This window comes from Candoia aspera, chromosome 2, assembly GCF_035149785.1.
Source record: "Candoia aspera isolate rCanAsp1 chromosome 2, rCanAsp1.hap2, whole genome shotgun sequence".
NCBI classification, from domain to species: domain Eukaryota; kingdom Metazoa; phylum Chordata; class Lepidosauria; order Squamata; family Boidae; genus Candoia; species Candoia aspera.
This window is the reverse complement of record NC_086154.1, coordinates 65,788,617-65,804,524: the sequence shown is the minus strand read 5'-3', so window position 1 is coordinate 65,804,524 and position 15,908 is coordinate 65,788,617. Positions and strand designations below refer to the sequence as shown.

At 43.3% G+C, this 15,908-nt stretch overlaps 1 protein-coding gene across 1 annotated transcript in view; it reads left to right on the top strand.

Annotated features, from left to right (window-relative positions):
- The first annotated feature begins 3,351 nt into the window (after window positions 1-3,351).
- LOC134492271 (glutamate dehydrogenase, mitochondrial-like) overlaps window positions 3,352-15,908 on the top strand; it is a 33,267-nt gene continuing 20,710 nt past the window's right edge. The window contains exons 1-2 of the mRNA XM_063296451.1: window positions 3,352-3,852; window positions 5,736-5,816. Of these exons, the coding sequence (XP_063152521.1) occupies window positions 3,366-3,852; window positions 5,736-5,816 (568 nt within the window). The 5' untranslated portion in view covers window positions 3,352-3,365. The remainder of the gene's footprint in view (window positions 3,853-5,735; window positions 5,817-15,908) is intronic.

The following is a 15,908-nucleotide window of genomic DNA, read 5'->3' as shown; positions in this document are numbered from 1 at the left end:
CTTTTATAATGGTTTTTAGTATAGGGAGGGTGATTTAGTGGATTATTTTATGCTAGTGTTATTTACTTACTCAAAGTCTTCTGAATAGGTGGTGTAAAGACGATTTTATTTATTCATTTAATAAAATAAAGATGGCTTTAATAAATAAATTTAAAACTTACCAAGCTAGCCACTTTATTATATGAAACACCACTGAAAGAATGTCTACATTAAGCCATAATCTCAAAAAAGAATGAAACTGCAGGTAATTCTTCACAATCAGAATGATAATTGTTCTGCCAATTAACCCTAAGACCATGTAAAATGGGAATTCTCACTTTAAAAAAAAAAAAAAAAGGAAAATATGATTTATCAGGGCAAAGTGACAGGTTGGTGTCTTTAGGATCAAACTGACTTGGAAAGATTCTGGAAAAAGATTTCAGTACTATATACTCTCGAACAGCAGCCAGAATGAGGAGTGTGAACAAAATAAGCTCCAGCAGCATTCTAGATTGCTCTAGGAATCTAAACATATGCTCAAATTTCAGCTGCTATTCTGAGATTTCTAACACCAATCTTCATTTCTGATCTTCCCTTACAGTTCTTGATTTCTCCTTAGAGAATTTCTTTTGCCTGCATTTCTCTTGTTTTGTTAAAGATGCTTTTATTGTTTGTTATGTGAAATACACCAAGCACAGTTTGTATTGAAAGTGTGAAAGTTATAATACACTATCACTGGCTTCACACATCATACTAAACCATGATTTGTTTCAGATGGCACAGTTAGCCGGGTTCATATATCAAGCTAAACCATAAATAGCTTATGAACCATAATGACTGAATTCACATAACACACAAATGAAATAAACCAAATCAAATATGGGATTAGTAAATGTAAACTAAACTCTTTCATGATCAAGAAACAGTTTTATCCATAGATGCCTGTCTTCAAACTCTGCTTAAACACAAAACTCATCACTTTCTGCCTGATCAAACCTAAAGGCTTGTTGTGAAAATGAAATGGTCATGTATGCCAGCTTGAATACATGAAAGCATGCAAATGTGGTTAAGGCAGCCGGCTAGAAACCAGGAGTCTGTGAGTTCTAGTCCTGCCTTACGCATGAAAGCCGGCTGGGTGACCTTGGGCCAGTCATTCTCAGCCCAGCTCACCTCACAGGGTTGTTGCTGTGGGGAAAATAGGAGGAGGAAGGAGTATTTGGTATGTTTGCCACCTTGAGTTATTTATAAAAATAATAAAGGTGGGATAGAAAATAAATAAATAAATAAAATTATGCTCAGTCATGAAGAGAAATTACACACTCCTATACATAATTACACACTCCTATACATAAAGCTGAATGAGAATCCCTCCCCCACCATCTAGGGAATGAATAGTACCTCTTTAAATTAAAAAAAAAACAGGACTATGTGGGCCCTGGAAAAGCTATCTGGTTCAGCACATCCCATGAAAACATTCCAATCCTGGAATCACTGTCTTGTGAACCATGCTCAACAAAGAATTGAGAGAATGAGTAAAGCTGGAATTTGATATGGAGTGCAGTCTATGCCAACTTTTGACTGAGTGGGATGGAAAGGCTGCTAATTTTGGACAGAAACTTTGCTAACATTTTAGTAAATTCAACTAATAAGAGGCCTATCAAAACATGAAACCTTCAAATGTATTTGAATCTCTAAATTCTCTACACATAGTAAAGTAGACTAACTGCTATTTATGTCGTATCATATGTAAATGAAAAACTGTGTGATTCTTCCTTTAACAGGAATGAAATTCAAATAATTTAAACATTAAGCTACTTTACATTCCATATATCTTAGATATATGTAAAATGTAACTGTTTTAATGTAAAATTAAAACAGTATCCTGTATATATCTACTTAGAAATAAGATCTAATTGAGTTCAGTGTGCCCAACTCTAGAAAAGTGTATATAGGACTGCATTTTCTCATTAAGACTGCTGAGAAATAACAATAAAAAAACTTGCATATTTGATATCAACCATTTTTACTTCTCTTAAGTGCACAGCATCACCTAACTTTCAATATATTTTGCAATCCACAAAGTAGCCTGAGATAATTATCTTTGAGAATATTTTAATTTCATCCTCTTTAGAGATTACATTTTTTTCAGCTTAAAAATGTTCTTAATATGTATACCAATCCTATTGCTATTTACTATGAAAAAAAAATTCTATTGGCTCAATGGAATTGTTTCCAAGAAAGAGTGAAAACAGAAAATTTTGTTAATTCAAAAGACACTCACATTTATTTATTTAATCAATTTATACAGCTGCTCATCTGAACAAGAGACTCTGGGTGGCAATGTATGTAATTTTTATGACTATGTCATTAGAAAAATTATATCATTTATGTATTAAAATCATGCAAATTGAGGCATAATTTGCATAATGTTGGCTGACTTTAAACAATATAAGTTAATACAAATCACCAAAAATAAGGTAAATTTAATGAGAGGCTGTTTTTAGATGCCTCAATACAGTGGATGTAACATGTCCAATTTTAGGGAGGTTACTGGACATATACTTTATTCATTGCATCCAATGACTGAAAATGGGGCTCAATTAGACTTGCCTAATAAACTGTTAGACAGGTTATGCAGACAGCATTTTGTTAGCTGGAAGTAAAACAAGACTGAGAATAGCTTGTTATGAAAGTAAAAATGGAAAGTGAAAAATATGAGTTACGTACATACTGCCATTATGCTACTCTCTGTTCGGGTAAGCAACCTTATGCAAAATATAGAAAAGTTATAAGAAATAGTATGCAAAAGAAAATAAATGAGAGAAGAAAAAAGGTACAGGAAATACAGTTAAATCTAATTTACTCCAACACTACTCTCTATTCATATCTGTTTACATCACACCTTTTTATATCTACATCCTGGCTTCCACCACCACATACCATATGATACTTTGCAATTTTTTTTTTTAGTTTCTCAGCTCTTTCTTTTCGAAGATCTTATCACCTCCATCCATCACAACTTTCTCATTCCATCTTTTAATCCTGGCTGCGGAATTCTGGAAATTGAAGTCTACAAATCTTAAACTTGGCTAGTCCGGAAAAACACTGTGTTAGGTTTACTCTCTACAGTGTTCTATTCTCCATTAGACATAAAACCTATTTTCTTACCGCTCTCTTACTTTTACCTCTACGAGCAAGGCTTCTCTCCCGCCCTTTTTTCCTATTGGACAGACTCCTGTCCAATCAAAACTTCACCACTCGATTTCCCTCTTCGATTCTGTTGGTTCGCTTAGTCTCACCTTTCGGTCTCTGTGACAGAGGCGAGTGAAATTTGCGCCTGTTCAGCCTAACAAAAAGGGCAGTGCTCTCCATTCTTCGTGTTTCCAATGAGGTGGTTGCTGAAGGCGCGGGGTGAGCGGCGGGGAACGGCCTTTGGGTGGGATTATTCGTGGCAGCCCCGAGCGGGGCTCCGGGGTTTGGTAGGGCTTCAGAAGTACCAGGCCTTGTTTCCATGGGAACAGGATCGAGCCATAGGGGGCGGGGACATTCTAGGCAGAAGTCGCGGGAAAGCGCTCGTGCCCTGCCGGTGGAAGCACGCGAAGGAAGCTGACGAAGAGCCCAGCTTTCTGGGCATAGTCGAAATATACTGCAACCGGGCGGCGCGCGTGGTTGAAAAGGAGCTCGTGAAGCGGCTTCGCACTCCCAAGGACGAGAATGAGCGAATGCTGCGGGTTCGTGGGGTCCTCGACGCAGTCCGGACCTGTGGCCACGTCCTGGAGGTGGCCTTCCCTGTTCGTAGAGACAGTGGCTGTTGGGAGGTGATCAAAGGCTATCGTGCCCAGCACAGCCAGCACCGTTTGCCCTGCAAAGGAGGTGAGCCTGAAGTGCACCTCCTGTACTGTACTGTAAATGTAAACAAACAATAAAAACGAAGCTAATTGTACGTTAACAGCAGATCTAGATATTCTTAAGCAATGATCAGCCTTGAAGATACTAACACCCATTGAGTGAAAATGCATAGGATTGTAGTTATTGGTTGTGTTGACTGGTCATGGCCATGATTCACTGAACTGTTGTTTACTTATTGGTTTACATGATATCCTGCTCCACAAGGTAATTGTGGATTCACACAATAAATTAGTTTAAAATACAATTAACTAGTGTGTGGTTCATTGTGTTGTGCAAATCTGTGCATAGAATTAGATGCATTTAAAGTTATTTAAGTTGTCTGCTTCAGCAGATGGAAGACTTTGATTTATTTTGAAATTTATAACCGGTCTTTAATATATTAATATGATCACATCTTTAGAATTTCTTAAAAGTAAACACAGCCATCTTCAGAAAGCCAACAAAAGTGGAACTGCAGAAACAGAAGGTTAAGTAATAACCCGATAAGCTATACTGTATGACTAGTGAACCTGTATTTTATGGGAAGAAGGGAACAAGGCTTCATACATACATGCTGGAAATAGTTGCAAGATGATGTGAAAGTAGATACCTGGCCATCTTTGGATCTGACAAATTGTAGTTACCAATCCTTGCTGTTTAAGGAAGTCTGATATGTCTAGCCTAGTGCTTAGAGTTGTTAGGAAAAGCCGATACATGTGATAAGCTTTAACTGTTTGCTTTTTAGCACAATAAGCCTGGTAGATGTGGGTTGCAAAAATCCAAACTATCACTAAGTAAGCTTTTACCTATCATTTGGTAAGCAGCAAAGATAAGGTTGACTAACTTTTTACTACTGTCTAGTGGTCATCCAGATTTTTGCAGCTGAGATCTGGTAGGTCTAAACCCAAACAGTAGATTTTCTGTTCTATTATAAGTAGAACTCCTTTGAAAGGTGGCATGTACTCTGCTGCTTTCTGTTGGTTAATGCCACCATCTAGCTCAGTAAAATGGTACTGCTGTCTGCTCAGCTGTGATTTTTTTTTTTCTTTTTTGGGCTGTTAGTATTATCTGGAAGGTTTTTTTAAAACCCTCTAATGTTAAGAATTAGTTTCTTTTAGTGCACTCCTAAAATGATGAGTTGCTTAAGAAAGATTGACACAGCTATTTTTTTTAAATGTAAACATTTGGAAGCCATGGAAAACCCTTAGATATTTTGGAGGAAATTGGAAACTATATAGCACTGTCTTTCCTATTGATCCTAGTCTAAAGCAATGACAAATACACCCAGTTATAGATTGGCTTGTAAAGTGTTTACCATGAAGTATGTGAGTATACTTTTCACAACTGGCAAATAGAGAAGAGGTTTTCCACAGATACATATCAAAGAATAGTTTAAGCTGAGTAGTTCATCTTCCCTCCTTTGCTTGATTATCTACCAGTATGTAATTTTCCCTCTTATTAACAAAATGGAAATTTATAAACAAAATGCATCAGGCTTACAGGACTCTAGACATGGTACTTTGTGATGATTGAGACTGGGGCAAATAAAGGATCTGTGTAAAAGCTGTAGAGTCTTTTATATAAATTGTGTAGCATTGATTACTGTTTTTTTGTGGGCTCTGGTAATCAATGCTACACAATTTATATAAAAGACTCTACAGCTTTTACACAGATCCTTTATTTGCCCCAGTCTCAATCATCACAAAGTACCATTTCTAGAGTCCTGTAAGCCTGATGTTTGGTGTTTGCTTTTTTATGTTTGTTCAGAATCCTTTCAGTTAAAATGAGTGGAGAGGTTTATAAATAAATGGATATATGTGTTCAATATACATTGATATATACCTGTTTGTTTCTCTTTCTTTCTTCAGGGATTCGATACAGCAAATCAGTTAGTGTTGATGAAGTAAAAGCTTTAGCTGCTTTGATGACATACAAGTGTGCAGTGGTAGGTAAGTTAGCACTGTATGGGTAAATACCAAGGATAGGCAGAGCAGACTTGGAAGTAGATCTATTGAAATTTCCTAGTGATGACAGAAAATACTGTGTATACTACTGTCTCATGCCCTCCTCAAGAAACCATCACTTGACCTAACTAGATAATAAAGGATTCTTCAAAGAAGCACAAAGAAGGTTTGCTGAAAGGAGAAAAGAAAATTGCAGAGAAGCTGGATGAATTATTTGCTTCCATCTTCACAAGAGTAAGATTGGGCAGATCCCTGAGCCTACTCTCCTGTTCTCAGGAGGGGAATCAGTTTTAGCCATGTAGAGGTGACAAGAAGTGTTAGGCCTTATTGACAGATTGACTATCAGCAAATCATCAGGTCCTGATGACATTCACCCAAGAGTTATTGAGCTTAAAGCTGAGATTGTAGACCTTCTAACTAAAATATGCAAACTCTCTATACTTGGTCTCTGTAGTTGAGGATTGGAAGGTGGCCAGCATAATTCCAATTTTTAAAAAGGGCTCACAGGGAGATCCAGGTAATTATAGGTTTGTCAGGTTAACATCTGTTCCAGGAAAGTAGTGGAAACTTCTGTTAAAGATAAAATGACCAAACATTTGGAGAGATCTTGCTCAAGGATACCCAACATGCTTCACTAAGGGAAGGTCCTGTCTAACTAATCTACTATTAAATTTTTTAGGGTGTTAACAATCGTGGAAAAGGGCAAGCTAGTAGGTATCATCTACTTATTATTATTTATTTATTAAATTTATATCACCGCCCATCTCCCCCAATGGGGGACTCTGGGCGGTTTACAATAAATAGCATTAAAACATAGCCAGATAAAAATTACATTAAAATATACATAAAAGCAAACATGAAATCCAAGTGGAGATGGATCACTAAGGGGTACTATGGTGCCAGCCATCCCCAGGTGGAGCTATCTCTCTCCCCCTCCCAAGCAAGGTGGCAGAACCAGGTCTTAAATTTCTTCTGGAAGTCCGAGAGTGAGGAAATCTGTCTCAACTCCGGGGGCAAGATGTTCCAAAGGGTGGGCGCTGCTGCAGAGAAGGCTCGCCTCCTGGACCCCGCTAGATGAAATTCCTTTGCTGATGGGGTCCGTAGCATGCCCTCCCTGCCTGACCGGGTGGGACGGGTCGATGTTATGGGGACAAGATGGTCCCTCAGGTACCCTGGTCCCATGCCATGTGGGGCGTTAAAGGTGATAACACCTTGAATTGGACCCGGAAGCAAACTGGTACCCAATGCAACTCGCGTAACAGTGGTGTCACTTGGGCTGATTTTACAGCCCCAATAACTGTCCGCGCAGCCACATTCTGGACCAGGTGAAGCTTCCGAATACTTTTCAAGGGTAGCCCCATGTAGAGCGCATTGCAGTAGTCTATATGGGAGATGACAAGGGCATGAGTGACCGGAGGGCATCTCGGTCCAGGAATGGGCATAGCTGGCGCACGTGCAAAGGCCCTCCTGGCCGCGACTGCCACCTGCTCTTCGAGCAGGAGTTGCAAGTCCAGGAGGACCCCCAGGTTCCGCACTGGTTCCGAATGGGGCAGTGCCACCCCATCCAGAACCAAAGATGACAACTTCCTGGAACCCGAGGAGCCATCAATCCACAGCCACTCTGTCTTACCAGGGTTCAGTTGAAGCCTGTTGTTCCCCATCCAAGCCCCCAGCACCTGGAAAGGGTGGAGACTGCATCACTTACTTCACCCGGGATGGAGATATATAACTGGGTATCATCAGCATATTGATGATACCTCATCCAATGGTGATGGATGATCTCACCCAGCAGTTTCATGTAGATGTTAAATAGGAGAGGAGAGAGTACCGAACCCTGCGGCACCCCACAAAGGAGGGGTCGAGGGCCGGATCTCTCCACTCCTATAACCACTGATTGGGAATGGCCCTGGAGGAAGGAGATGAACCAGCGCAAAACTACCCCGCCCACCCCCAACCCCCTGAGCTGCCCCAGAAGGATACCATGGTCGACGGTATCAAAAGCCGCTGAGAGGTCCAAGAGAGCCAGGATGGATGCACTCCCTCCATCCCGCTCCCGCCAGAGATCATCCATAAGTGTGACCAATGCGGTCTCCGTCCCATATCCTGGCCTGAAACCTGACCGAAAGGGGTCCAGATAATCCGTTTCCTCCAAAATTCTCTGGAGCTGCAATGCAACCATTTTCTCAACCACCTTTCCCAAAAAGGGAAGGTGGGAGACAGGGCGAAAATTGCCCAGTATAGTAGGGTCCAAGGATGGCTTCTTGAGGAGGGGGTATACCAGCGCCTCCTTAAAGGCAGCCAGAAACACCCCCTCCCTCAAGGATGCATTAACCATCGCCTGGATCCAACCACAAGTCACTTCCCGGGCTGATTTTATCAGCCAGGAAGGGCATGGGTCAAGCTGACATGTGGTTGCATTCACAGTCTGGAGAATCCTGTCCACTTCCTCAGGCCCAACAGGATCAAACTGTTCCCAGATAACAGGGTAAGTACATTCCCCTGGCATCTCCCCAGACTCCGCTTCACACTTAGAGTCCAACTTAGAATGAATCTGAGTGATTTTATCCTGCAGATGCTGTGAAAACTCTTCTGAACAGCCTTGTAGGTGGGTCCCTGGATCTACCTGACCCAGAAGAGATCAAGCGATCTTAAACAAGGCTGTCGGATGGCATTTTGCGGATGCAATAAGAGTGGAGAAATATTCACGTTTCACCACTCTTACCGCCACAAGGTAGGCCTTAATAGCGGCTCTAACTTGTGTTCGGTCAGATTCAGTCTTCGTCTTCCTCCAGCGACGCTCCAGACGTCTCTTAGCCTTCAAAACCCTCAACTCCTCCTTAAACCACGGGGAGTGACGGGTCAAGTGAGGCAAGAGGACGCACAGGCGTGATCCTGTCCAAGGCCCCGGTCGCGGCCCTATTCCAGGCCGTGGTCAGGACCTCCGCTGGACCGTGCAGCAAGCCCTCGGGAATAACCCCCAGCTCCCTCTGAAACCCTACCGGGTCCATCAGTCGCCGGGGGGTGGACCAATCAAATGGGTTCAGTCTCCCTGCGGAGCGGGGTGGCACAATAAAATCTCAGGGTCACCAGGGTGTGGTCTGACCATGACAATGGGGACAGATCTAACTCTCCCCTCAGATCACATTGCCACTGCTCCGACAAGAAAACTAAGTCCGGGGTGTGACCACTGTCTCGAGTCGGGTCCCGGATAATCTGGGACAGGCCCATGGCTGCCATGGTAGCCATGAACTCCCGGGCCATCTCCGAGGCACGTCCCAGGGATGGCAGATTGAAGTCCCCCAGAACCATAAGCCTGGGGAACTCCACTGCCAACCCTGAGACAGCCTCCAGCAGCTTGGGCAGGGAGGCTGCTACGCAGCAGGGAGGCTAGAACAGCAGCAACACCCCCAACTGTTCTCGGGATCCCAGCTTGAAAAACGGTCTCACAACCGGCCACTTGCAGAGCAGGGCCCCTGAAGGCCACTAGAGATTCTCTGATGACAACTGCCACCCCTCCTCCCCTGAGCTGGTGTCTCGGCTAGTGCCACACTTGAAACCCAGCCAGGCACATCTCGGAGAGGGCTACACCCCCTTCCGAGCCCAGCTAGGTCTCGGTGATACATGCCAGGTCTGCCCCCTCCTCTGTGATTAAATCACATATGAGAGGGGCCTTGTTGTTCACTGACCTGGTGTTAAGGAGCAGCAGCCAAAGACCAGGGCCCGCGAGGGTCTGTCGTCCAGGGCCTGGGTATGACCCTGGAGGGCTGGAACACGCCACTGGTAATAAACACCGGGGGCATCTTCCCCGAAGATGGCCTGCCCTCCGGGTCCCGTCATAACATCCCCAGCCCATCACCACCTCAATGGAATAGCCTGCCCCACAGCCCCCAGAGTTTCCTAATCTGGTAGCCTCCACTCCCGGACCTCCAGAACTCCTGGGCTTAACCAGGGGTCCCTCTTCCCACACATCCATCTTCTCCCACACCATCCACCTTAGGCAGGGGCAATCACCCCCAGCGCACCAGCTTCTGCTCTCGGCGCTGGTGGGTCACTGCTGCCATCCACACCCTTACAGTGCCCCACCTCAACCTCTCTCAGTAGAAGGGGTGGGACACACCAGCCACTCCTAACCACCCCTGACTCTCACTCAAGGGCGGGTAGATTTTCACATCAAACCAATCCTAACCTCCTCCCTAGCCTCTCACCCACGGGAGGAGTGGCACACTCACACCAAGGGACCCCAGCCCTCTGCCGCCTAATATAATGGGAATGGCCAGTCTCCCTTCCCCTCCCCCCCTCCGGAATTCCCTAAGATTTTAAAAGCCAGGGGTTTCTCCCAAAGCCACTTCACCCCCCAATCCTTCCCATTTCCCCCACAAGTCTGTTGCTCCAGCAGGTTCAGTCTGTTGCGAAGCTGCCATTGTGGGGCTCCATCTGGCCCATTGAGATGTGTCCAGGGGCCACCGAGGGAGCACAGGGGGCTATCGGGATTCCACTGGGTCCACACCCAGGTATGCCGCCACCGCCAGAAACCTCTGCTGCCCACCGCACGCCTCTTCATTTGGGTGGGGGGCTCCACTCGTCTCCAGGCCACCGGGGGAGCACAGGGGGCTACCAGGATTCCGCCGGGGTCCTCCAGGGTCCACAGGAAGGCTGTTTGCACCCTCCCAGGTATGCTGCCACCGCCGCCGCCAAAAACCTCTGCTGCCTGCTGTTCGCCGCTTCATTCGGGGGGAGGAATCCAATTGTCTCCAGGTCCACCCCGATTAAGCCGGGGGACCGACCAATCCACCCCACGGCCACCTCTGCTGACATGAGAGCCAAGCCAGAGGCAGGACTTGCAGAGGCTCGCAGAGACTAGAAAACCGGGGGTCAGCGTCTTTCTCGCAGCGGCCACCATCTTTCAGAAAACCTTGATAGCCAAGGAATAAAAGGTCAGGCCCTCTTGTGGATAAGCAACTGGCTAAAAAATAGAAAAAAGTAGGAGTAAATAGACATTTCTCACAATGGAGGGATGTAACTAGTGCCCCGCCCCCCCAGGGTTCTGTCCTAGGACCAGTGCTTTTTAACATATTTGTAAATGATCTGGAATTGGGTGTAACTGGTGGAATAGCCAAGTTTGCTGATGACAGTAAATGTTCTAGGTAGTAAAAAGAATAGTGGACTGTTAAGAGTTCCAGAGGGACCTTTGCACGTTTGAGGATTGGGTGTCAAAATGTCAGGTATCTTTCATTGTGAGCAAGTGTAAAGTGATGCACATTGGTGCCAAAAATCTCAACTATTCATACAAACTAACAGGATCAGAGCTAGCAGGGACTGATGAAGAAAGATATCTTGGAGTGAACAGTTAATTAAGGTGTTGACACTGCATCTGCTGCAAAAAAGGCCAACAGCATGTTAGGGATAACAAGAAAAAGTATTGAAAAAAAGAGTTGCTGGTATTATAATGCCCTTATATAAATCACTGGTACAACTGCTTCTGGAATATTGTGTGCAGTTCTGGCTGTCGCACCTCAAAAAAGGATATTGTGGAGCTAGAGAAGGTTCAGAGGAGGGTAATTAAGATGATCAAGGGAATGTAACCTATGAGAAAAGGTTGCAACATTTTAGACTAGAAAGGGGGTGAGTGAGAGCGGACATGATTGAGGTGTACAAAATTATTAATGATGTGGGTAAAGTGGATAAGGATAAGCTGTTTTTCTCTTAGGAAAATACTAGAACCAGAAGTCACCCTATGAAATTGAATATTGGAACAATCAGAACAGACAAAATGAATGTTTTTGGGTTTTTTACATAATGCGTAATTCAACTTTGGAATTAGCTACCATGAGATGTGCTGGCTTTCAGTTCACGGAGGTCATTGGGACCAATGTCTGTTAGCCTTGATGGCAGTGTGACTGCCTCTAAAGGCCATCAGCTGGGAGACTAGTGGGGTTCCTTGTACCGCTCTGAGAACAGACTGCTGGACTAGATGGTCCAGGGGTCCAATCCAAGCAGGGCAGTGCTTTTGTTCTTATTTTAGAGAACAATTGACTGATTTCCAACCTTGCCTTTTTAGGTGATTAGATTACTGTTGTAGTGTTTTTTGGATGAGTTGGATGAATTTGGATCATTTTCAGTTGTGATTCAGGCTTGGGACCAAAACTACACTGGTTGTTCTTGATGACCTTTGACAGGATTAGGATAGAAGGAATTCAGGTATCTGTGTTCTTCCAGATCTCTTGGTGGCCTTTGATACAACCAACCATGCTATTTTTCTGGCTGCATATTTGGGAGTGGGAGGTACTGTTCTTCATTAATTGTCCTTCCTCAGTGGTTCTAGTCACTGGTGGTGGGTGGGGAGAGATTTTGCTGCCTGGAAAGTTATGGGGGCACTATGGTGTAACAACATTACTATGGGAATAACATTGGCTGCCAGTTAGCTACCAGATGTAATTAATAGTGTTGGTATCACTTGAAAGTTATACATGGTTTAGAGTCCGGATATCTCAATGACAGGCTTTTCTGAGTTGAGAAGATCCAGGATTATCTGGGAGAGAGGACTTGCTGAGGGGTCCTACTGCCAAGGAAATGCCATCTTTGTGTATCACAAGCTGAAGCTCACTTGGTGATGGCCCCATTCCTTAGGAAGAGTTTACTCCCAGATATCTGGACCACCCACTCCATACTACATTTTTAGAAAGCCATAAAAATGTGACTCTTCAGAAAGGCATTTGGGGATAAATAAGATCATGCTAGTCCCAAATGGTGGAACATCACATTGCATGATTATAATTGTTAATTTATTGTTAATTTTATGATGGATTTTTAATCATTATATTAATACTGTAAATTGTTCAGAGTCTCTGGAAATGGAGCAGCATATAAGTTGTAATGATAAAGTGTGCTAATTAGGAATGTATAAAACATTTCACTTTGAACTATTTCAAGCGTGGAACTTCACAAAACTCCGTTTTCAGTGTGAAACTGCTCCTTCAAGTGCAAATTGCGCAGTTTCAAGCATTTTGGAAGTGTTGCAAGTTCAAAACACTTCACTTGAGACAGATTGTTTAACACTTGCAGTGGGGAGCTTCACAAAGATTGTGCTCAAATAGAAAAGTTTGCATAGCCCTTATGCTAATGCTATCTAAATATTTTGAAGGTCTGCATGTACTTTTGGAACTCTACTTTGTCCTCCTACAATAAAAAATGTTAACAGCATTGAGCATACTTTGTTATTCTTTTTGTTAATAAACAAAAGATCTCCCTGTGTGGGGGAGATGGGCAGTGATAAAGTTCGATAAATAAATAAATATACATTAATATATTGTTACTACATATACAATATATCCAACTAGGGAGCAGCATCTCACTGACTTTGGATCTCAGAAAAATTAAGTAGAGTCAAGTCTGGGTAGTAGCTGGATGAGAAACTGCCAGAAATTTCCAGAGTTGTAGACTACGTTATTGAAAAAAAATCCTGGAAGAAAGCAGGAGTAAATCATTTCCATACTGCTGCAGTGAGACTAAACAGACATGTCCATGAAGTCACGAGTTGAATTCAACTCAAAGGAGACTTCACATTTCAATATAGACTCACTCTCTCTATATATATATATATATGTATGTATGAGCACAGCTCAAGGGCATTGGGAACAACACCAGAGGCTCCAAACACCAGTTGCTCATAGATAGAGCAGTTGCCTGAGATTCAAGGTCTAGACAGACCAATCTGAGCACAGCCTGGATTGATTACAGGAAGGCCTATGACTCAACGCCACATACGTGGATCTGTGAATGCCTGGCACTATACAAAGTCAACAGGGCACTCAGGAACTTCCTCAAGAACTCAATGGGACTGTGGAAGACAACACTGGAAGTCAACTCAAGGCAGCTTGCACAAGTGGCCATCAAGTGCGGCATATATCAAAGTGATGCGCTGTCCCCACTGCTGTTTTGCATGGGCTTGAACCCCCTCAGCCAGATTATCACAAGAACTGGATATGGATACAACTTCAGGAGTGAAACTACCATCAGCCGCCACCTCTACATGGATGACATCAAGCTGTATGCTAAGTAAACGAGACATCGACTCACTGATCCACCTGACACGGATCTACAGTGAGGACATTGGGAAGTCATTTGGTCTGGAGAAGTGTGGCCGGATGGTAGTAAAGAGAGGGAAGGTAGTTAAGACTGATGGGGTGGAACTACCAGCAGGCCACATAGCAGACATACAGACCAGCTACAAGTACCTTGGTATTCCACAGACACATGGGAATCACGATGAGGAGGCAAGGAAGACAGCAACATCCAAGTACCACCAAAGGATAGGACAGGTCGTAAAGACCCGGCTCAATGGGAAGAACAAGATCCATGCCATCAACATGTATGCCCTGCCAGTCATCAGATACCCTGCAGCTATAGTGAGCTGGCCAAAAGAGGACATGGAGGCTGCTGATGTGAAGACCCAGAAGCTCCTCACAATGTACGGAGGCTTCCACCCCGTCCAACACCCAGAGACTGTATACCAGGCGGAAAGAGGGAGGGCGGGGTCTGGTGAGTGTCCAAGCCACTCTCCTGGATGAGACCCAGAGCATCCAGGAGTACATCAGTAAGATGGCACCTAAAGATGAGCTGTTGAGAGACTGCCTGACGCAGCAGCAGACATGGAAGGAAGATCAAGCAGAGGAAGTGCCGTGGCAAGACAAGACCCTGCATGGGATGTACCATTGACAGATAGCTGAGATGGCTGACCTTGGGAAATCCCACCAGTAGCTAGAAAGGGCTGGACTAAAAGACAGCACTAAGGCACTGATCATAGCAGCACAAGAACAGGCACTAAGCACCCACTCCATAGAAGCAGGGGTCTACCACACTAAACAGGACCCAAGGTGCAGACTGTACAGCTGCATCATGGAGATGCCATTATTTAAGTACCTTGAATTGAGTTGGGATGATAAGACAGTGTAATGATTGAGGTAATATATCAGGTTATGGTACAATTGACTATTTTGAGGTTCACTGTGTTATGTGAATTGAGTCAGTGTAAATGATTTATGGTTCACTGAGGTGCAAGAACCCAGGTTAGTCAATCTGGTAAACTATGGTCTACTTAGTTTATTATGCAAACACAGCCAATGATATATCCTTCAGCATTCTCCATTTTGAACACTATGTTAGTTGCTCATTTTGCCCAATTTATTCAGCATTGTCTATTCTGACAGCAACAGCTCTTTAAGACAGTTTTTCTCAGTATTTGCCACTTAATCATTTTTAACTGAAAATGCCAGGAACTGAACCTAATACTGCCTTTATTCAAATCATTTGCTCTACCACCGAGCAAATGGTCCCTCCCCAACATCTTGCTTTTTAATTATTTATTGGGCAAAATTATTTAATAAATAACAAATTCTGTGAATGTGGATGGTGTGCTTTTACAGTAGCACTATATTTAACCAAGTTAGGAAATGAGCATCACTCCTATTGATCATACTACATCATCACTAGCAAGAATCTTAATAGCCAGTGTTGGCTAATGAAATACCACTAATATCAAGATGCTTGAAATTTAAAAAGGAACTCTTTTATTGCTTAACTGTATTCATATAGCATACCGGGCAAGAAAGTCAATAAGTGCGTATTTTAATTCTTGCGCCCTAGGTTTTATCTGAGGTTTCTGATTTACTATGTTGTTTGAATTCTAAATACCCACCATCTTGGGTCCCTTAACCCAGTTGCTTTACCTTGGATTTCTTGTAAGTTACAGTGTTCACATTAAAGGAATCCATCATGATCACCACTTAGGATTCAAAATACAATTTTTTGATCAGTGTTTTATGTGAACATAATATTTGTTTAGACTTCAGTGAAAGGTTGGATTGAGACCTCAAGCTAAATTTTAGTTTATGTAAAAAACAGTTCGTTGAATAGGCCAAATGTTCATACAAAACACTAAGTCATAAACTGTGGCTTACAAACCATAATGTTGAGGGTTACATATAACAAAATCAAACCAACCACCTTATGGCTTTGTGTAACATAAACCAGGACTGTATGTTTATCCAGTGAGACAAGAGGGTTTGATGATGCTGCAGT